Below are 24,433 nucleotides of genomic sequence, written 5' to 3'. Positions count from 1 at the left end.
TGTTGCTGGCTTTGTTAATAATTTTGCGTTTATCGCGCTCACTTAGCAGCGGTTTTCGCCCAGTTCGTTTCCTTGATCCATATTCTTCGGGATTGTCCAAATAATTTTTAATTACACGTCGACTTTTTTTCAAATTTCGTGCAATACTTGAAATAGACTCTCCTGACTCGAAAATTGAGAAAATACGGCCCTTTTCATAATCCGATAATTGTTTTCCAAGCGGCATTTCTTAAAAAATGATCTAAATTCACTTAATTACAATGTCTGTATATTTAAATATCTGCTCTGCACTTAATAAAGTCAAATTTGCTACTGTGGGCTATAATTTTGATACACAAAAGTGCAAGCAAAGATGCGAGCACACAGAAAAAAATTAACGGTTCTTTCTTAGTTTTCTAAAAATAGAACACAAATTGCGGTAAATTCTACTGAACATGCTTCTGACAATAAAGTACAGTAAAATTTATTTTTGAAAAACCTACAAAATGTTGTTAAAATTGTTTTAAAGTTTAAGCTGCTGGGTGGGTTATAAATATGATAAGCACTGTAGTTTTTGATTTTGAGGAAATTTGGCACAGTCATTAATAGTTTTATAAACTGACAAATGGTAATGCAAAACGTCACAAAGTTATTGATAAAAGTCACCGTTTTCATTAATAGGTATATTCAACTGACAAATTTCAACTTGCATGACAATAGCTTGAAAAATAACGAAGGGATTAAGAGGAGTTACTTTGTATGAGAGCTTTATCACATACTGACTCCGAGATATACAACCCCTGCACCACCTCAACATACATAGAAGCTCAACGCTGTAGCTTAAGGGTAATGCTGATAAAAAATATATATTTTATATGGTCAAAGATGTTTTCTTCTATGCGTTGCACATTACTGCCCAAAAATAGATTTTACAAGAGAGCAAAATATGTATAACGGAAAGAATAAAAACTTTCCGAGGAGATTATAGTCAATATGAACTTTCAAAATAAAATTGTAATATATACCTGCAATGAACCGTAAGAGGAGATCTGCATCCAGTATTTTTCTGGCTTTTGTAATGACTGTAGGCCTGATCCACAAGTTCTATTATACCTCGGCATACTTCTGGAACTTCTCCGTCAACAGTTGGCCAACCGTTGTATTGAAATTGTGTGACTTTTAGAGTATCGTCAATTTTACAGTTTGTAACGTAGAATTCCCGACGTGTATAATAAGGACAATTTTCGCTATGGACATATTTCACAAGGATATGATCATATTGAATTTCATCATCTGCCCAGTAACGTGGGCAGCGTAACCCGTCTCCAATCTGAAAAGAATAAAAAGTTGTTTGTAGGATATTTATAGATTTTTTTTATAACCTTATCTTAATAAATAGTTAATAAAAAAATATATATATATCTCGTGAAAGACAAGATAAAAGCAGGAAACTTTAAGACTAACGTGAAAATTAAATAATGATTAAACTCATTAAGTTGTCAATCAAGTACAACTGCTAGCAACAAAAAAAAAATATCAAAGAAACTAACTTCGGCTATGCCGAAGTTTATATACCCTTGCAGTCCTTGGCTTTTTGAAATTTCTTTCCCTGCAACTCAATTCATCAATACACAAACAAAACATTATTTTTCCTTTTACTACAATTTTTTCTTCTTCTTCCATCATTCCCTAAACAAAGCACGGCACGCATACACATACAGTTCATGTAGCGTTGTGTCTGTGTGTGTATGCATGTTCATATTGACTGTAACTTGTGTGCTATTTATCCGATCAGATTCGAATTTTGGGATGAGATTTTATATCTAATACTATCATATTGGTAAATTTCATGGGGATGCTCCAATTTTTATGAAAATGTTTCTTCCAGAGCTATATGATATAGTGGTCCGATCCTGACAATTTTCATACTTTATTTTTCCCGTGTAATAAAAAGCCCCCAAAAAACGCATACGCTCAGACGGACGGACGGACAGGGCTATATCGACTCAGCTTCTCATGCTGATCAAGAATATATACAACCCAAACCACTATTAATTGGTACGGCAAGTTTTTTTCAAAGTTCAAATTTCAATTGGTTCTATTTATTTCCAATTGCTAATTCAATTTATTTTTTATTTTTTTGTATTTCCTTTTGTAATTAAATTAAACTTTTGATAAAATGGTTGTCTGCTCAAAAAATAATTGCATAGTTGCCACTAATGCGGTTGACTCCCATGATTATATTCTTTGTTGGTTGTGTGACAATGCGGTTCACGTCAAGTGTGCAGGTTACACAGGCAGAATCAAGGAGTCTATTGCTAAAGGTGATGGCTTAAAATATGGATGTGATGCTTGCCGGGAGGTCGAGAATGAGTACGCTCTTTCATGAGGCGGACTAGAGATAGTTTTGACACTTTAAGGGCAGGTTTTAATAAACTCCAAGCGGAGTTTACTGCGGTGGAGACTCAGTTCAGAAGTTTATCGCTTATGAATGAGTCTCCGAAACGTAAAAGGACCAGTCCTTGGGGTGTTTCTGTATCTGTAGATCCGCCAGAGTCTCTTATCGTCCCCGACCGGTCTCATGCACCGTCCACTCCTAATGTACAGCAATTGATATCGTTTAAGAGCCCGGTTGTGAATGCTATTAGTAATGAATTACCGGTATCACCTGGAATGATCTCTTAAAATCGATGCCTATTGTAGTGTCCGATGTGTCTGGGCAATTACCCATTCCAATGGAAATTGCCGATAGTTCTAAAAGTATCGAGGGCCCCGTGAACAAGTTGACTGCTGCAGTGGGTGACTTGTCCAACGTTACTGCTGCGGCTGACGCTTCGGGACCGCGGCCTCTCGTTGGCATACCACCAAAGAAACATATATTTGTTTCTAGGCTAGACCCTGTTGTCACATCTGATGGTGTAATAGCCTATATTCGGAAGAAAGTTAACGTCTCGAATATTGCGGTGGAGAAGTTTAAATTTTCTTATTCTCGGGACATTTCGTCCTTTAAAATTAGTGTTTCTGCCAATATCTTCGACACTATATGTCGAGAAGATTTTTGGCCTAAACATATAATAGTTAAGGAATATACTGTAAAAAAGAAAAATCGGCAACCGATTCGCTTGCCTACAACAACAACTAATACTATTCCTGCCACATCAGCATCTGCTGGTGTGTCAAAAAACTAGCTTCGTCCCTTAACCTGGGTTACCAGAACGTTAGAGGACTGAAATCTAAAGTTCCTAATCTCTATGTAGATAGTCTTTCTTTTGAGCATAACATTCTAGCTCTCACAGAGACGTGGCTAAAACCTGATATTGCTGATGCATCGGTTTTTTCCACAAACTTTTCTATTTTCAGACGTGACCGGATTTCTCGCATAGGTGGTGGCGTTCTGATAGCTGTGGATGCTGCTTTATCATCTGAAATGATTCAATTTTCTATTACCCAGGAGATTGAGTTTGTCGGTGTTAAAGTAAATTTTAAATCTTTTAATGCTTTCATTACTTGTTCCTATATTCCACCATTGTCAGACATGGTGGTATATTTAAATCATTTAGAGGCAATTCAGTTTGTCTCCTCTTTAGTTTCGAGTCAAGACATGCTCATAGTTGTAGGTGATTTTAATTTACCCGCTTTAGCATGGTCACTAACAGATGAATCTACCACGTTGCTGCCCTCTTTGTCACATGACTTTATTGATGGCCTTCTAGGCTTATCTTTATCCCAAGTCAATCCTGTCTTAAATTCTAATGGAAAATCGTTAGATCTTATTTTTGTATTGGATTCTTCTTATTGTGAGGTTTCTAGGATCGAACCATTTGTTCTTCCAGAAGACAAATTTCATCCTACATTAAATTTAAAAATTGATTTGCCCTTGCTTTCACCATTACTTGGTTCAAATGAGTCACCACTAACTAGGTGCTTTCGTAAGACTGACTTTGCCAGCCTTAATGAAAACATTGCTACTACCGATTGGTCTTATCTGTACAATTGTAGTGATATGAACTCGGCTGTTCGTTTTTTCTATGATACTCTGAATTCACTCTGTGATATTTGTGTGCCTCTTGGTAGGCTGGAGCGGCTTAACAAACCTCCCTGGTTCTCTCGCGAGCTATCCAATTTGAAAAATGTGAAGACACGATATTATAAGAAGTTCCAAAAAACACGTCGTTCATCAGATTATGCTCTGTATACAGTCGCTCGTTCAAAATTCATGATGCTTAATACACAATGCTATAAGAATTATCTTCAGCGGTGTAAGCTTCAGTTTTCTTCTGACCCTAAACAATTTTATAATTTTGTTAATTCTAAACGCAAGACCTCTGTGCACCCATCGTTTTTGTCTTTTCAAAATAAAAAAGCGAGCACTGATCAGGCAATTGCCGATATGTTTGCGAGTTTTTTCAAAACAACTTATTCCTCAACGGAATACCGAGCAAGTCCGTATCCTTATCATTTAAAAAAGGCTAATTGCATTTTCAATCCAGTGAATGATGAAAGTTCTATTCTTACCGAACTTAAATTAGTTAAACCTGTTTATTCTCCGGGGCCAGACGGTATTCCTGGATGTATACTCAGGTTCTGTGCAAACGCATTATGTAAACCCATTTTAGAATTGTTTCTATTGTCTGTAGAATCTTCCTCTTTTCCATCTATTTGGAAGGAGTCGTATATTATTCCTCTGCATAAAAATGGCAAAAAGTCCGAAGCCTCTAACTATAGGGGTATCTCAAAATTGTCCTCTATTCCGAAAGCTTTTGAGAAAATTATAACTTCTGAATTGCAACATTTTTGCAGCTCTATTATTTCGCCATCCCAACATGGGTTTGTGAAACGTAGATCTACAACCACTAACCTTTTAGAATTTACATCAATAATTATCAAGGGGTTCAAAAATGGTAAACAAACTGATGTCATATACACTGACTTCAGCAAAGCCTTTGATTCCGTTAATCATACCCTATTACTTTCTAAGCTGAGCGACATTGGGTTTCCACCCATTTTCCTTTCTTGGGTTCGAGAATATTTAACAAATAGAAAACAGAAGGTACTTTTTAAGTCTTCTTTTTCCGTTTCCATTTCTGTGACTTCGCAAAGTAGCGCAATATTTTCGGGCCAGGCGTCCTTAAAGTAGTCCTGTTTGGTGGTGCAGGGTCTAAACAATATGTACGTCGCCCAGAATATACGGAATACCACCCAAACTACACGCTAAAACGGTTAAGCAATCCGGCATGATTTGGACTTGTTTCTCATATAAAGGACTTGGTCCAATACATAAGATTCATGAAAATATGAATCGAAATATCTACGTGGACATCATAAGGAAGGTTAAGCTCTCCTATATCATATGGAATCTGCCCATAAAATGGACATATCACCGGTCTAACGACCCAAAACCTAGGAGCAAGCTCAAAAAATTTGTTTTCAATTCGAAAGAATCGATGTTATGCCAGGGCCAGCTTAGTCGGCGGATTGGTAACCCATTAAAAATGTATGGGGAAACATTCAGAGAAGCGTCACAAAGAGAAAACCTTCCAATAAAGCTTAGCATTGGGAAGTTATCCATTAAAAATGGCTACAGATCCCAATTCAGCATTGCTGGAGTCGGTGCGGCGCAGGTGCCAACCGGCTATTGCCAATAATTGGTTCAGGACTAAGTATTAAGTCCTAAGAACCAAAGGTGACATGAATTTAAAGTTTCAAATAATTTAGAATCGACAGATTGTAATTCTTAGTTGTCACTGCTATTTTAATGAACAGCTCAAAATGCCCTTCCTTCAGTATCTTGCTCGTTTCTGAAAATATGGGACTCTTTGTTCAGTCCAAAATAGTCCAAATAAAAATAAATAAAAAAAGTACCTTCTGTTTTGTATTTGTTAAATATTCTCGAACCCAAGAAAGGAAAAGGGGTGGAAACCCAATGTTGTTCAAAAAAATGTTGTTCGCAAAAATGTTGCAATTGAGAAGTTATAATTTTCTCAAAAGCTTTCGGAATAGCGGAAAATTTTGAGATACCCCTATAGTTAGAGGCTTCGGACTTTTTGCCATTTTTATGCAGAGGAATGATATGGGTACATGTCATAACGCCCAGTGTCATAAGGCCCTTGGGCCTTATGACACACATTTTGCGACATAAAGCCCACGGGCGCAATGACACTTTTAAATGTGACATAAAGCACGCCGGACTTTATTTCACTTTTTTATGGGCGTTATGACACGATTAAAGGGCAAACAATTACATTTTTTAAATATTTTATTGAATATTCTTCAATTGTGTCGTAGCGCCCTCGGGCGCTATTTCGTTTTTGGAGTGGGCGCTAGTTCACATTTAAAAGTGTCTTAGCGCCCATGGGCGCTAAGACACACATTTTTGCGACATAAAGCCCATGGGCCTTATGACACTGGGCGTTATGACATGTACCCGAATGATGGGTACATAGTATCGTCAACGTCCGCTATAAAAAAAAGTGTTTTTCCCACAACGCGTGTGGCTGATTGTAATTCTAGTCATATGCTAGGTTAGTTGTTTGTGCCAAAGTACAGTTGTATTATATTTTCTTTAGTGCATCTGATTTGGTGAAGCCGCTTCAGATGAACATGATGTTTATTCTTAAACAGAGATGTTACTCAGTTTTAATAACAAATAAAGTTGCCGTACCAATTAATAATGGTTACACCATTTTTTGGTGTTTTTGACATGGTTGCATTTAAATAAACTTTTTAAGTTTTTCTGATATGAAACAAATTAGTATTTTGATACCAAATGAAAGATAATAAAATAACCTTTCCAAAAAGTATAAACTCGTATATTGATATAGCGGACGTTGACGATACTATGCGCAGTACGTTCAAGTGGCCCCTACGACACCAGGACAAAGCCTGTTACGCGCGAGCCCAAGCAGATAACTGCCCACCTCCCACCCGACCGACCGAGGGGTGCAGCCGTATAACGCACGGCACGAATCGCGTGGACAAAATACACAATAGAAAAGACAGACAAACACATAATACTATAGCTATCTATTAACTAAATGGGATAGGATAGATGTTTTAAGCATATTAATAGAAAACTCTGAGCCGATTACAGGGGATAGAAGATTGTAATCAGAGCAGAGGACCCTAAAAGGTTCATGCATAGCATAGTTAGAAGAACAACGACTAAGGGATAAAGGTATTAAAGGATGTCTACTCCGTCTACATGGTACCGACAGATTCACCTGAGCTAATAACTCAGGCGAGTCGATATCACCAATTAGGAGCTTGTGCATAAAAATGACACCAAGCATAATTCTACGGTTAGTTAGGGACGGAAGGTTAATCAAGAGAAGTCTACTAGAATACGAAGGCAAATTGACATTGCGATCCCAGCTTAAGCCACGAAGAGCAAATAGCAAGAACTGCTTTTGAACGGATTCTAGTCTAATCTGGTGCGACTCATATTGAGGTGACCAAATGCAAGATCCATACTCTAAAATAGGACGGACAAGCGAAGTAAAAAGAACTTTAGTTGTATAGGGGTCATCAAATTCTTTTGACCATCTTTTAATGAAACCCAGGACACTCATGGCCTTTGCGACCGTGGTGGAAATATGGGTGTTAAAATTTAACTTATGGTCCATAAGTACGCCCAAATCATTCATATTATTTAGACGTTCTAAAGGGCTATCGTTTAGAAAATAAGTGACCAGTTGAGGAGAGTTACGAAAAAAAGTCATTACCTTACATTTGGTAGTGTTAAGATTTAGTAGATTAAACTGGCACCAGGATTGAAAGTTTTTAAGATCAGCTTGTAGCCGACTAAATGAATCTGTATCTTTATAAGTAAGACAAAGCTTGACATCGTCAGCATACATAAGCACACGCGAATGAACAATGACTGATGGAAGATCGTTAATAAATAGTGTGAAGAGCAGAGCGCCAAGATGACTACCCTGATATACACCAGAAGTCACAGAAATGGAAACGGAAAAAGAAGACTTAAAAAGTACCTTCTGTTTTCTATTTGTTAAATATTCTCGAACCCAAGAAAGGAAAAGGGGTGGAAACCCAATGTCGCTCAGCTTAGAAAGTAATAGGGTATGATTAACGGAATCAAAGGCTTTGCTGAAGTCAGTGTATATGACATCAGTTTGTTTACCATTTTTGAACCCCTTGATAATTATTGATGTAAATTCTAAAAGGTTAGTGGTTGTAGATCTACGTTTCACAAACCCATGTTGGGATGGCGAAATAATAGAGCTGCAAAAATGTTGCAATTGAGAAGTTATAATTTTCTCAAAAGCTTTCGGAATAGAGGACAATTTTGAGATACCCCTATAGTTAGAGGCTTCGGACTTTTTGCCATTTTTATGCAGAGGAATAATATCCTCCTCCTCCTTCCAAATAGATGGAAAAGAGGAAGATTCGACAGACAATAGAAACAATTTTAAAATGGGTTTACATAATGCGTTTGCACAGAACCTGAGTATACATCCAGGAATACCGTCTGGCCCCGGAGAATAAACAGGTTTAACTAATTTAAGTTCGGTAAGAATAGAACTTTCATCAATCACTGGATTGAAAATGCAATTAGCCTTTTTTAAATGATAAGGATACGGACTTGCTCGGTATTCCGTTGAGGAATAAGTTGTTTTGAAAAAACTCGCAAACATATCGGCAATTGCCTGATCAGTGCTCGCTTTTTTATTTTGAAAAGACAAAAAAGATGGGTGCACAGAGGTCTTGCGTTTAGAATTAACAAAATTATAAAATTGTTTAGGGTCAGAAGAAAACTGAAGCTTACACCGCTGAAGATAATTCTTATAGCATTGTGTATTAAGCATCATGAATTTTGAACGAGCGACTGTATACAGAGCATAATCTGATGAACGACGTGTTTTTTGGAACTTCTTATAATATCGTGTCTTCACATTTTTCAAATTGGATAGCTCGCGAGAGAACCAGGGAGGTTTGTTAAGCCGCTCCAGCCTACCAAGAGGCACACAAATATCACAGAGTGAATTCAGAGTATCATAGAAAAAACGAACAGCCGAGTTCATATCACTACAATTGTACAGATAAGACCAATCGGTAGAAGCAATGTTTTCATTAAGGCTGGCAAAGTCAGTCTTACGAAAGCACCTAGTTAGTGGTGACTCATTTGAACCAAGTAATGGTGAAAGCAAGGGCAAATCAATTTTTAAATTTAATGTAGGATGAAATTTGTCTTCTGGAAGAACAAATGGTTCGATCCTAGAAACCTCACAATAAGAAGAATCCAATACAAAAATAAGATCTAACGATTTTCCATTAGAATTTAAGACAGGATTGACTTGGGATAAAGATAAGCCTAGAAGGCCATCAATAAAGTCATGTGACAAAGAGGGCAGCAACGTGGTAAATTCATCTGTTAGTGACCATGCTAAAGCCGGGTAAATTAAAATCACCTACAACTATGAGCATGTCTTGACTGGAAACTAAAGAGGAAACAAACTGAATTGCCTCTAAATGATTTAAATATACCACCATGTCTGACAATGGTGGAATATAGGAACAAGTAATGAAAGCATTAAAAGATTTAAAATTTACTTTAACACCGACAAACTCAATCTCCTGGGTACTAGAAAATTGAATCATTTCAGATGATAAAGCAGCATCAACAGCTATCAGAACGCCACCACCTATGCGAGAAATCCGGTCACGTCTGAAAATAGAAAAGTTTGTGGAAAAAACCGATGCATCAGCAATATCAGGTTTTAGCCACGTCTCTGCGAAAGCTAGAATGTTATGCTCAAAAGAAAGACTATCTACATAGAGATTAGGAAGTTTAGATTTCAGTCCTCTAACGTTCTGGTAACCCAGGTTAAGGGACGAAGCTAGTTTTTTGACACACCAGCAGATGCTGATTTGGCAGGAATAGTATTAGTTGTTGTTGTAGGCAAGCGAATCGGTTGCCGATTTTTCTTTTTTACAGTATATTCCTTAACTATTATATGTTTAGGCCAAAAATCTTCTCGACATATAGTGTCGAAGATATTGGCAGAAACACTAATTTTAAAGGACGAAATGTCCCGAGAATAAGAAAATTTAAACTTCTCCACCGCAATATTCGAGACGTTAACTTTCTTCCGAATATAGGCTATTACATCATCAGATGTGACAACAGGGTCTAGCCTAGAAACAAATATATGTTTCTTTGGTGGTACAAGTCACCCACTGTAGCAGTCAACTTGTTTACGGGGCCCTCGATACTTTTAGAACTATCGGCAATTTCCATTGGAATGGGTAATTGCCCAGACACATCGGACACTACAATAGGCATCGTTTTTAAGAGATCATTCCCATTCGGTAATTCATTACTAATAGCATTCACAACCGGGCTCTTAAACGATATCAATTGCTGTACATTAGGAGTGGACGGTGCATGAGACCGGTCGGGGACGATAAGAGACTTGTAATTGTAAACTAACCCAAACGATCACGACGGCAGGATGTCAAGTGGCCGATGCCGTGCCCAAAATAATAATAATTTTTTAACCCCCGAATGCGTGGGTGTGAGTCGTACTAGAATAAGATCTCCTTAAGAACAATTGTTACCTCCTAGAGCCTAAGATTTCCTATATGAACTCCGTACTTTTGTAAATAAAATCAGTTCATATTTTGAATTCAACGAATGAAGATTGGGTTATTTTCCTTCTCTCCGGGAATCCCTATTCAATCTCCTTTATTTAAAATGACTGCCTTAATTCGATCTCCCATAGTATTAACTAGGTTTTTACAATTTTCTGGAGTTATTGAATCCCAAACTTCTTGAATTTTTGACTTTAATCCTGCCAGGGTTCGCTGAGGGTTATTTCGCAACTTTATTTTCATCAAACCCCAAATATTTTCTATTGCGCTCAGGTCTGGGCTTGATGATGGCCAGTCTAACACATTAATGCCATTCACCTGAAGCCAATTTTTGGTGGATTTTGCGGTATGCGGAGCTGCACCATCTTGTTGGAAGGTATATTCCCCACAGTTAGAAAGCTTTGGTATTGATGGAATGAGGAACTTTTGCAAAATATCTTTGTATTTTTCTGCATTCACAGTGCCATCTATAAAGTGGAGCTCTCCTACACCATTTCCAGTCATACATCCCCACACCATTGTGCTCGTGGGAAACTTTACCGTGCGTTGTAAGCAATCTTTGTGATACGCTTCCTTGCTATTGCGTATGACTCTGTTACGGTAATGACCGGAACATACTTCAAATCTCGATTCATCGCTAAAAATAATGCAGTTCCACTGCCTCTGCACCCAGTTTCTTCTGTGTTTAGCCCATAGCAACCGCATTTTCTTTTGCAACGATGTTAGCAAAGGTTTCTTTCTTACCAAGGACTGCAAGGGTATATAAACTTCGGCATAGCCGATGTTAGCTTCTTTAATATTTTTCTTTTCTTTTTTGAGTGGGAAAAAATTTAATTAAGGATTTTATAAAAAAAAATTTTTTAGCTTCTGCTTTTCTTTGTTTCTTTCTTTTTTTAGCTTTTATTTTGATGCATGTGGGCTTGTATATACTGCACAGTTTGTATATCTCGGATTCAGACGGATCGGACCACTATATCATATAGCACCCATACAAACCGCAAAGTCACGAACAGTGACTTTTCTCAATACCTTCGTTATTTTCTGAGCTATTGTCGTGAAATTATATTGGTGAGTTTATTATACATATAAGCGAGTATGCCAAATTTAATCAAGATCGGGTGACTATATCATATAGCTCCCATAGGAACGATCGGTGGAAAACAGTGACTTTGATCACGGGTATACAAACTTTGACGCGGTCGAAGTTAGCCCCGGCCCTCTGGTTTTAATTTTTTTTCTGAATGCACAACATTTTAAGAATAGTGTGTTAAAATTTTAGATCGATCCGAGTTGAACGCAGGTCGTCCGACCGTTTTATATTAGATTTTTGGTTGTCCAAAACTTTAAAACGCTCTCCTGAAAAGTTGCCAATTTGAAAGTCGGTGAACACGATCCTGCAAAATCTACTGGACGAATCCTTTTGAAATTTTACACAGTATTTCTTCACTAAACTCTTCAGGTAACGCTGTCGAGTTTTTTTTTTTTAGTTTATTGTTTCTACAACAACGAATAACTCTGTTTTTTGGGCGAAAATCGGGGTTTTTGACTGTGAAGTGCCTTTAAAAATCAAAAAAAAAAATTATAAATAAAAACTCAACAGCGTTACCTGGGGAATTTTGTCCCTTAAGTAATGAAATTTGATTTTTTCATTTCCGATAATTCTGTGATGAGTTACGATGTTCACCGCAAACCACTTTTTTCGAGGTCCCGCTGGAGATTGCCTATATCTCAATATTTTTGGATTATAATTTTGGATTTTCACACATATTGTTTTAATGTTAAATGAATACTGCTCTTTTATATTGATATATTGATTTATATTGATAAATCCGACGAATTTGTATTTTCGAATAATTATAGGAGAGTGCTCGTTTAGTTTTTTAGGAGTTATACATAAGTATTTTTTGAGTGAAAGAGGGATTTTTTTTTGATTGCAGCTGTACTTATTTTCATTCTGCTTATTCGTCGACGTATGTAAGTCTCCTCTTCATTTTTATTGTGGTGGGGTATTCAACAACGAGAATACAGATGTGCAGCTCTCTGCTTGGGCTCGCACAAAATTGTACCCGTCGACGTCCAGTTAATTACGCGTTATCTTTTAAATGTTTGGCTTTGGTTCCCCAAATTCTTTATTTTGCCTGTTCATGCGATAACTGATCAAATAGGCGGTAGGACTAAAAATAAAAGTACTTACCTCCGATATCATCACCAGTGTGGAGATACTCTGCTCTGAGACCATTCTCCAAAAATCGTTTATAGTAGTATCCAGGGGATCTTGTGCGATTATAAATGTTTCGGTATTTTCATATCCTTCAATAAAGGACGCATTAATATATGTTGAATTGTCTCTCATAGGCAAAGGACTCAATATTACCTAAAAATAAAGTTTAGAGAAGTGGTGGTTAATTTATACGAAAAATTAAGTAAGTCGTCTCTCCGACTTCGGTACCATTCACGAAGTAAAACATTTTATTTTTAACTTATAACTGTACTTACAGCTGTGTTTCGAAAAATGGGAACAAAAATTCTCCCGACATCGTAAGCTCGTTTTTTACACAATCTAACCTTGAAATTAAACGAAATTCCTAATTTTTAAAAGAACATAATGAAATCAAAAATATCAACGAATATCCTTGGCCTTAATACATGTTTTACATGTTCCAAACATTTTTTCTGTAACTCAATTTATCAATGCACAGACAAAACCTTTCAAATAACATTTCAATTTCTTGTTCTTCCTCTTTTCCATCCCTTTTTACATGCATGCTGCGATTGGCAGGCATACACACACAGACGCAACGCCACATAAACAGTCGGAAACGTCTCCTTCTGTGCATTACAAACATCTGACCAATTTTATAATACCCTCTGCAAGGGTATAAAAATTTACGTCGATTTTCTGACAAACAGCATTTTGCACGTCGGTGAGCACTCTAGCGGGAAAACCACTTGACCAATTGTTTTCAAATTTGTCACGAAAATTCAACACGTGAATAAGCAGGTCGTGTCGAAGCGTTTTTTAGACCACTGCAAAAAGGGTATATTATTTTGGTCAGAAGTGTGCAACGCATTGAAGGAAGTATGATCAGCACGACGAGACGAGTTCATATAGCTATGTCCGTCGTCCGTTCCTTCCGTTTGGATCAACGCAAACTCCTCCTCCTTCATTTAACTTGTTGCAGAGGACGGACGTGCTATTTTTTGCGCTTATCAAATTTAATTTTTTCTCGCGATTAAATAATTTTCTATGACTTTTAAACTCATTATCGGTTTAATTTTAATTTCAGCATCCGAATTTTTTTTTCATTTCGCGAATTCTTGCAGTCGCTTTTGTGTTTTTGTTTAAATATACATTTTTATTTTTTTATTTTTATTCCTTTTTTAATTAAATTACACTTTTTGATGCAATTGTTGTCTGCTCTAAAAATAATTGCATAGTTGCCACTTACGCAATTAACTCCCATGATTATATTCTTTGTTGGTTGTGTGACAATGGGGTTCACGTTAAGTGTGCAGGTTACACAGGCAGAATCAAGGAGTCTATTGCTTAAGGTGGAAAACGGAGTTTACTGCGGTTTTTACTGCGGTGGAGACTTAGTTTAGAAGCTTGTCGCTTATGAATGAGTCTCCAAAACGTAAAAGAACCAGTCCTTGGGGTGTTTCTTTATGTGTAGATCCGCCTGCACCGTTCACTCCCTATGTACAACAATTGATGTCGTTTAAGAGACCGGTGAATTAGTAAGGAATTACCGGTATCACCTGGGAAAACCCTCTTAAAAACGATGCCAATTGTAGTGTCCGATGTGTCTGGGCAATTACCCATTCTAATGGAAATTGCCGATAGTTCTAAAAGTATCGAGGGCCCCGTAAATAAGTTGACTGCTACAGTGGGTGACTTGTCCAACGTTGCTGCTGCGGCTGACGCTTCGGGACCGCGGCCTCTCCTTGGCATACGACCAAAGAAACATATATTTGTTCCTAGGCTAGACCCTGTTGTCACATCTGATGATGTAATAGCCTATATTCGGAAGAAAGTTAACGTCTCGAATCAGCATCTGCTGGTGTGTCAAAAAACTAGTTTCGTCCCTTAGCCTGGGTTACCAGAACGTTAGAGGACTGAAATGTAAACTTTCTAATCTCTATATAGATAGTCTTTCTTTTGAATATAACATTCTAGCTTTTACGGAGACGTGGCTAAAATCTGATATTGCTGATGCATCGGTTTTTCCACAAACTTTTCTATATTCAGACGTGATCTGATTTCTCGCGTAGGCGGTGGCGTTCTGATAGCTGTTAATGCTGCTTTATCATCTGAAATAATTCAATTTTCTAATGCCCAGTAGATTGAGTTTGTCGGTGTTAAAGTAAATTTTAAATCTTTTAATGCTTCTTCCTATATTCCACCATCGTCTGACATCGTGGTCTATTTAAATCACTTAGAGGCAATTCAGTTTGTCTCCTCTTTAGTTTCTAGTCAAGACATGCTCATAGTTTTATGTGATTTCAATTTACCTGCTTTAGCATGGTCACTAACAGATGAATCTACCATGTTGCTGCCTTCTATGTCACATGATTTTATTGATGGAGCAGAGCGGCCTAACAAACATCCCTGGTTCTCTCGTGAGTTATCCAATTTGAAAAATGTGAAGACACGATATTATAAGAAGTTTCAAAAAACACGTTGTTCATCAGATTATGCTCTGTATACAGTCGCTCGTTCAAAATTCACGATGCTTAATACACAACGCTAAAGGAATTATCTTCAGCGGTGTAAGCTTCAGTTTTCTTCTAACCCTAACAATTTTATAATTTTGTTAATTCTAAACGTAAGACCTCTGTGCACCCATCTTTTTTGTCTTTTCAAAATAAAAAAGCGAGCACTGATCAGGCAATTGCCGATGTGTTTGCGAGTTTTTTCAAAACAACTTATTCCTCAACGGAATATCGAGGAAGTCCGTATCCTTATCATTTAAAAAAGGCTAATTGCATTTTCAATCCAGTGATTGATGAAAGTTCTCTTCTTAGCGAACTTAAACTAGTTAAACCTGTTTATTCTCCGGGGCCAGATGGTCTTTCTGGATGTGTACTCAGGTTCTGTGCAAACGCATTATGTAAACCCATTTTGAAATTGCTGCTATTGTCCGTCGAATCTTCCTCTTTTCCATCTATTTGGAAGGAGGAGGAGGATATTATTCCTCTGCATAAAAATGGCAAAAAGTCCGAAGCCTCTAACTATAGGGGTATCTCAAAATTGTCCTCTATTCCGAAAGCTTTTGAGAAAATTATAACTTCTCAATTGCAACATTTTTGCAGCTCTATTATTTCGCCATCCCAACATGGGTTTGTGAAACGTAGATCTACAACCACTAACCTTTTAGAATTTACATCAATAATTATCAAGGGGTTCAAAAATGGTAAACAAACTGATGTCATATACACTGACTTCAGCAAAGCCTTTGATTCCGTTAATCATACCCTATTACTTTCTAAGCTGAGCGACATTGGGTTTCCACCCCTTTTCCTTTCTTGGGTTCGAGAATATTTAACAAATAGAAAACAGAAGGTACTTTTTAAGTCTTCTTTTTCCGTTTCCATTTCTGTGACTTCTGGTGTATATCAGGGTAGTCATCTTGGCGCTCTGCTCTTCACACTATTTATTAACGATCTTCCATCAGTCATTGTTCATTCGCGTGTGCTTATGTATGCTGACGATGTCAAGCTTTGTCTTACTTATAAAGATACAGATTCATTTAGTCGGCTACAAGCTGATCTTAAAAACTTTCAATCCTGGTGCCAGTTTAATCTACTAAATCTTAACACTACCAAATGTAAGGTAATGACTTTTTTTCGTAACTCTCCTCAACTGGTCACTTATTTTCTAAACGATAGCCCTTTAGAACGTCTAAATAATATGAATGATTTGGGCGTACTTATGGACCATAAGTTAAATTTTAACACCCATATTTCCACCACGGTCGCAAAGGCCATGAGTGTCCTGGGTTTCATTAAAAGATGGTCAAAAGAATTTGATGACCCCTATACAACTAAAGTTCTTTTTACTTCGCTTGTCCGTCCTATTTTAGAGTATGGATCTTGCATTTGGTCACCTCAATATGAGTCGCACCAGATTAGACTAGAATCCGTTCAAAAGCAGTTCTTGCTATTTGCTCTTCGTGGCTTAAGCTGGGATCGCAATGTCAATTTGCCTTCGTATTCTAGTAGACTTCTCTTGATTAACCTTCCGTCCCTAACTAACCGTAGAATTATGCTTGGTGTCATTTTTATGCACAAGCTCCTAATTGGTGATATCGACTCGCCTGAGTTATTAGGTGAATCTGTCGGTACCATGTAGACGGAGTAGACATCCTTTAATACCTTTATCCCTTAGTCGTTGTTCTTCTAACTATGCTATGCATGAACCTTTTAGGGTCCTCTGCTCTGATTACAATCTTCTATCCCCTGTAATCGGCTCAGAGTTTTCTATTAATATGCTTAAAACATCTATCCTATCCCATTTAGTTAATAGATAGCTATAGTATTATGTGTTTGTCTGTCTTTTCTATTGTGTATTTTGTCCACGCGATTCGTGCCGTGCGTTATACGGCTGCACCCCTCGGTCGGTCGGGTGGGAGGTGGGCAGTTATCTGCTTGGGCTCGCGCGTAACAGGCTTTGTCCTGGTGTCGTAGGGGCCACTTGAACGTACTGCGCATAGTATCGTCAACGTCCGCTATATCAATATACGAGTTTATACTTTTTGGAAAGGTTATTTTATTATCTTTCATTTGGTATCAAAATACTAATTTGTTTCATATCAGAAAAACTTAAAAAGTTTATTTAAATGCAACCATGTCAAAAACACCAAAAAATGGTGTAACCATTATTAATTGGTACGGCAACTTTATTTGTTATTAAAACTGAGTAACATCTCTGTTTAAGAATAAACATCATGTTCATCTGAAGCGGCTTCACCAAATCAGATGCACTAAAGAAAATATAATACAACTGTACTTTGGCACAAACAACTAACCTAGCATATGACTAGAATTACAATCAGCCACACGCGTTGTGGGAAAAACACTTTTTTTTATAGCGGACGTTGACGATACTATGTACCCATCATTCGGGTACATGTCATAACGCCCAGTGTCATAAGGCCCTTGGGCCTTATGACACACATTTTGCGACATAAAGCCCACGGGCGCAATGACACTTTTAAATGTGACATAAAGCACGCCGGACTTTATTTCACTTTTTTATGGGCGTTATGACACGATTAAAGGGCAAACAATTACATTTTTTAAATATTTTATTGAATATTCTTCAATTGTGTCGTAGCGCCCTCGGGCGCTATTTCGTTTTTGGAGTGGGCGCTAGTTCACATTTAAAAGTGTCTTAGCGCCCATGGGCGCTAAGACACACATTTTTGCGACATAAAGCCCATGGGCCTTATGACACTGGGCGTTATGACATGTACCCGTCCTTTATATGAGAAACAAGTCCAAATCATGCCGGATTGCTTAACCGTTTTAGCGTGTAGTTTGGGTGGTATTCCGTATATTCTGGGCGACGTACATATTGTTTAGACCCTGCACCACCAAACAGGACTACTTTAAGGACGCCTGGCCCGAAAATATTGCGCTACTTTGCAATATGAAGATTTATATGGAGTTTTGTCAAAATACAAACGTGATTTACAGGCTTCAAAGTCAAGAGTGGGACATTCCTTCGACTTCGCGATATTAGCTCTTGTTCTAGGAGTCTACGCCGACAAGTGACACTCCTTACCGACATGTTTAGATCATGTTTGACGAAATTAGACGATGCAAACTGATTGAATCTGCTGTATATAACAAAGTGCCAGTCATCTAAAGACGTTTTTGTTTTTGTGTGTCAGTTGGCCACCGCGGTCATGTGATTACATTACACCACTGGATTATTTTTTGTGGGGATATGTAAAGTCATTGGTTTACCAGGACAAACCAGCGTCAATTTGTGCATTGGAAGACAATATCAGTCGTGTTATTGGCGAAATTCCCTTAGACATGCTGGAAAAAGGCGTGCAAAATTGGACCTTCCGTGTTGATCACTTGAAACGCAGTCGCGGCCAACATTTACATGAAGTCATTTTTAAAAAGTAATTGGCAGATATTGTTTTATCATCTCAAATAAAAATTTAACAATAATATTTTGTGTGTTTCATTTCAATTTTAAAAACCAAACGCTTAAAAAAACACCCGTTATATTCAGTTTTGTATAATCGCTTAAACAATAAAGACACATTACTTTAGCACTTGGCCGTAATCACATTTAATAATTTATACAAGCCTACATGCAAAATTTCAACTCTGTAGCTCTTACGGTCTAGAAGGAGCTTGCGTTTATCCAGACGGACGGACGTACAGACGGACATGGTTATTTCAACTCGTCTCGTTTTTTTTTATATATTTACGGAAATATTGGCCTGTCAATAATAACGTAAGCAATACGCAACATACTTAACGAATTCAAAAATAAGTTATATCGGAGATGCTTCCTTCCATTCGTTGCACACTCCTGACCAAAATTAGTATACCCAAGGGTATAAAAAGGGAGACAAATTTTTTCCCTCGCTCCCTGATTCTGCGGAAACCACAGTATTTGTTACTCAAGACCACCAGCAACCTCTCGTCGGCTCGTAGACCTTAAAACTGTCAATATTAGCGGAGCGCGTGTGTCCTTGACAAACGTGGCAGCTGAAGCAATTGAAGGAACTACGTTTTAATTTGGAGGGTGCTACGGTCTTTAGAGACAACTCCGAACGGGTGGGGAAAGTGGAACAAGACATTGTGGATTTTCCAGTGGTTGGACCATAGAACTCATCCAAGCATCGTCTCGACACCGTGGATTGAAGTATCAACAATCTTGGTGATTCGCTCCGCAAGAATTATAGGAAGCAACTCGACTGCTAGCACCAAATTAACAGGAGCACTTTGTTAGACCACGAACGCTAATGGATACAGCGTGCTGCTTAGAGGATTAATTTGTTGAAACATCCTTTAAGAAATTAAGGTTACATCAGATCTTTGACTTCTTGACTTCTAGAGCTTTGGCTTCTTGCACACCGCAGGCTGGATTGGATGTTTAAAATATAAATATATAATATATATATATATATGTTTGATTTGGATATAAATATATAAATATCGAATGAAAATACATATGTGAAAAAATATGCATTTATAATACTATGCTTGGCGAATGCGATGAATCAGGATGGATAATAATAAGTTAATCCATTGTTTAATACAATAATTTGTAAGTGCTTTTCAAATTAGATTAAGAAATTTTAAAAATGCAGAAAGCCAAATGACGATGATGACTATATCATATAGCTCCCATAGGAACGACCATTAAAAAAAAAAAGAGGGCGTCTAACGGTTAGACACGATAGAAGTGAAACCTTCCGTAAAACAAACTGAGAGAGAATGAGGCGAAAGCAGCATTAGGAGCGGGATAATTATAGGTTCATTATAATATTGCTATATACATAGGTCATGTTTTATTTTCTTCATTTTATTATTATTCATCCTCAATGTTTTCAATTTCAACAAATGATACGAGTGGCTTATGATAGCTAAAATATGATACAAATGCTTTGGTTTCGATGTTGTCAACATATCTTTGAAATACCGCGTCAATTGTTGTTTTTGATCGTGTTGTTGATTCAGTGCGATTGTTACACATTTTTAAACTGAATGTTGTATTGAGAAAGTCAAGTAAAGGAACCGCTGTGTCCAATGCAAAATTTACGTTAAAATCGCCACTTAAAATCATTGGAACTTTATCGTAATCTTTTCTAAGTATCCGCGATACTTCTAGTGTATACTTTATTAAATTTTCATGAATGAATTCCGTGATGCTATTTATTGATTGATTGGGTGAAATATAAATTGCCACAATTAAAACTGTTTTTCCATTGCTCAATCTGGTTTCGCATGCACATATTTCTCCCACTTTAGAGAGCTGAACAGACAGTGATTCTAGTTGCTGTGCATTCATTCATTATATATTTTGTGATACATTTTTATTTACTTTTTATACCCTTGCAGAGGGTATTGTAAAATTGGTCAGATGTTCGTAACGCACAGAAGGAGGCGTTTACGACCTGAGAAGCTGAGTTGATATAGCCATGTCCATCTGTCCGTCCGTCTGTGCGTATGCGTTTTACTCAGCCGTCTTAAGAGCTATCGGGATGAAATCTATTTTTTGGGGTTTTTTATTACCCGGGTAAGATAAAGTATGAAAATCCTTAGGATCGGACCACTATATCATATAGGTCTAGAAGAAAACATTTTGCGGACATGGCTATATCAACTCAGCTTCTCATGCTGATCAAGAATTTATATACTTTATGGGGTCGTCAACGCCTCCTTCTGTGCGTTACGAACATCTGACCAATTTTACAATACCCTCTGCAAGGGTATAAAAAGTAAATAAAAAGTAAATAAAAATGTATCACAAAAAAATATATAAATATATAAAAAGCATTATGAATAAAAAGCATTATGAAAAACTTCGACCAAGCTGGGAGTCGAACCCCGGCCGCCCGATCGCCAAGCGAGCACACTAACTACACAACTCGACGACAATTTACAAAGTGTCGACGTGGCTCTGTTGTTAGTGTGCTCGCTTGGCGATCGGGCGGCCGGGGTTCGACTCCCAGCTTGGTCGAAGTTTTTCGTAATGCTTTTTATTTATAATGCTTTTTATATATTTGCATCTCATTCTCTCGCAGCGAGCACACTAACTACAGAACTCGACGGCAATTTACAAAGTGTCGACGTGGCTCTGTTGTTAGTGTGCTCGCTTGGCGATCGGGCGGCCGGGGTTCGACTCCCAGCTTGGTCGAAGTTTTTCATAATGCTTTTTATTTATAATGCTTTTTATATATTTGCATCTCATTCTCTCGCAGGCTAAATACTATAAGATCTATATGTGTCTCTGTTTAGTGGTCGCTTTTTCGTTTCATCGAGTCTGAAATCACTCCCAACGATTCTAAAGAAGTTTTCACTTCAAAAAATGGTGGTAGAAAGACTTTTTGGTGAGTTATGCGATTATCAGCATACTGGTCATTAGCTTACGCATGTAATATTGTATTATTCCGGCAATTTTGATCAAAATCGGATAACTATATTATATATATCGGCAGTTCTTTCACGGAAATTTTACTTTTTAGATAAACCGGTTTTCCCTTTGACACCTGTTGGTAACGGAAGAAAAAACTTGCAAGGCTATAAAAACTTCGGTACGACGTTAGCCCCAGTCCTCTAGTTTTTAGTTCGCAGATATGTCCTGAAACAGCGCTGACCACTGCGGACGTTCCTAGTGGATGAGGTTCTTGTCTATATGTTTTCAGCTTCATCGGTTCGACCCATGCCGTTGCAGCACAAAGTATGGTGCTCTTCATAACGTTCATGAGAAGCAAACGTGTTTGTGTTTGCCTTGGGCTTCTTGCGTTCACTATTATTCCAGTCAATTCTCTACATGTTTCTGCTGGATTTACAGCCGTTAATTTCTTCAAAGATAACTTATATGCCTTTCAAAAAGTTAATTTGGCATCTGAAAAAGCTAGTCTCATCGCCTTTACCGGTTTCTAACTTATATGGTTAAGGAGGAGCCAGTTGCCTTTGTTATTGCAGCAAAGTTATCTAATTTAGATCCGAAACTGCGCGCATTTTAGAACCAGTGTTCAATACGCTGGTGACCATCCTTAGCATGTCAGCATATAAGGTGCGCTTAGTAGGCACCAAGTTTGGTATTCAAACATACAGTGATCAAAGTTTATTTTAAATGATATCAAATTAGGCACAATAGTTAGACTTATTAAATCCTACCAACCTACCACATTTGATTAAAACACGCAAAATATACACACGTAGAAAAGTGTTTTACTAGGCTGTCCAAAAGAGTGCTACAGCGCTTGTGTGTTTTTAAGACTGAGCGAGACACCATATATAATGAGGCATGTAACAAGAATTTATGTAGTATAATTTTTCACTTGGCGCATGGTATACCGAAGTCGGCGAGACGACTTACTTAATTTTTACTTTATTTTTATACCGTTGCAAAAAGGGTATATTAATTTTGATCAGAAGTGTGCAAAGCATAGGAGGAAGCATCTTTGATTATATAAAGTGTATATGAATATTCTTAATCAGCACGACGAGACGAATTCATATAGCCATGTCCGTCCGTCCTTCGCCGTCCGTCTGGATCGATGCGAACTCCTCCTAGACCGTGAGAGCTACAGACTTGAAATTTTGCCTACATGCTTGTAAATATATACTGCACAGATTGTATATCTCGGATTCAGACGGATCGGACCAGTATATCAAATAGCTCCCATACAAATGGCAAAGTCACAAACAGTGACTTTTCTTAATAACTTCGTTACTTTTGACGCGATTGCTTTCAAATTAAACAATTGTTAGTTTAATATATCTGTTAATGACTGTGCCAAATTTGATCAAGATCAGGTGACTATATCATATAGCTCCCATAGGAACAATCGGTGGTAAACAGTGACTTTGATTAATAACTTCGTTTTTTGCTATGAATAGATTGCAGGCCGTTCTTTCGCAAACATTAGGCTTTTTAGATAAAACTTTATCCACTTTGACGTCTATAGATAAGGAAAGAGTAACTCGAATCTGCGTTCAGATGTTGTGCCAATTAATCTGCCCTTAGGTGTTGAGTTTTTTTGCGCCAATGTTACATGTTCTATCTTTAGCTTATCCTTGTTTCCTTCTTCTTATATTCCTCCGACTTCCCAAGTAATGACCTGCATGCGCCATGCTGATGCTCTGCAAACCATTTTTAGTCGTCTTAAAGGTCTTAATTACCTTATAGTTTTAGGTGATTTCAACTTGCCTAAAATTTCTTGGCTTGTTGATGATAATCTATCTTTCTTAATTCCTTCATGTCAACATGTTTTTCTTGATAGCCTACTTGAATGTCCGCTATAACAATTCTTTACTTAACTCTTTAAAAAAAAAATCCTTGATCTTGTTTTTGTCTCGGATCCCACTGTTATTTCCGGTTGGGTGTGTTTATTTGATATTCCTCTTATTGTTGTTATATGGTAAAAGAGGATAATTTGTTTTCAAAACAAACTAGCAGCTGTGCCTTACGCAACCAGAGCAGAGGCGGTGCTCGATTCGTATATCCAGTTTGGTGGCAGAACGCTCCTTGTCTTGTAGTAGCAGGCTAGACGGTGAATTCTGGATTCGACCCAAATCAAACGAAACTTGCCGTCCTTGTCCTTGTGTTCCAATTGGTTGAGGATGACAACAGCCTTCTTGATCATGTGGTACAGATCTTCTGGGATATCGGATTTGTTGCCATTCACGAAACGCACCTGTGCAATACCATGGGAGTCACGCAGGATGATACCAATTTTGAAAGGGGTCAAACCTTTCTTGCCCAACTTCTTAATCTGCCTCTTAACATCTTCAGAATTCAGCTTGGATAAGGTAGAGCGGTTTGCGAAATACCCTTGCCAGGAGCGTGCATACGACCCATCTTGATAGCCTGATTTTTGACATGAAAAGTTTTCGGTATCTAACACACAGCCCCTTGTGAATCCTGAAGATCCTTAACACACTACAATTGAAGTTATTATTTCTTCCAATTCCGTTACTATTTCATTGAATAACATCTCAAATTCTCGTCGTAGATGTTTTCGTAAAATTTCAAATTTCAATCTTCTTAACAACCTAATTTCCTTTTTTGATTGGTCATTTCTATTTGAGTGCTGTATTATAGATTGTGCCTTGAATTTTTTCCACTTCGCTCTTAATTGTC

General features: G+C 37.6%; 1 protein-coding gene and 1 pseudogene across 1 annotated transcript in view; both read right to left on the bottom strand.

The window, feature by feature from the left end:
• LOC6648652 (tyrosine-protein phosphatase 69D) overlaps positions 1-24,433 on the bottom strand; it is a 227,419-nt gene that overhangs the window by 54,327 nt on the left and 148,659 nt on the right. The window contains exons 9-10 of the mRNA XM_047011785.1: positions 12,785-12,964; positions 1,005-1,309 (exon numbers count right to left, since the gene is read on the bottom strand). Coding sequence (XP_046867741.1) covers positions 1,005-1,309; positions 12,785-12,964 — 485 coding nt within the window. The remainder of the gene's footprint in view (positions 1-1,004; positions 1,310-12,784; positions 12,965-24,433) is intronic.
• LOC26530293 lies at positions 23,663-24,198 on the bottom strand (annotated as a pseudogene).

The sequence above is a fragment of the Drosophila willistoni genome (assembly GCF_018902025.1).
Source record: "Drosophila willistoni isolate 14030-0811.24 chromosome XR unlocalized genomic scaffold, UCI_dwil_1.1 Seg106, whole genome shotgun sequence".
In the NCBI taxonomy this organism is placed as follows: Eukaryota; Metazoa; Arthropoda; class Insecta; order Diptera; family Drosophilidae; genus Drosophila; species Drosophila willistoni.
Note: the sequence above shows the minus strand (reverse complement) of the source record. Positions and strands in the feature narration are given on the sequence as shown.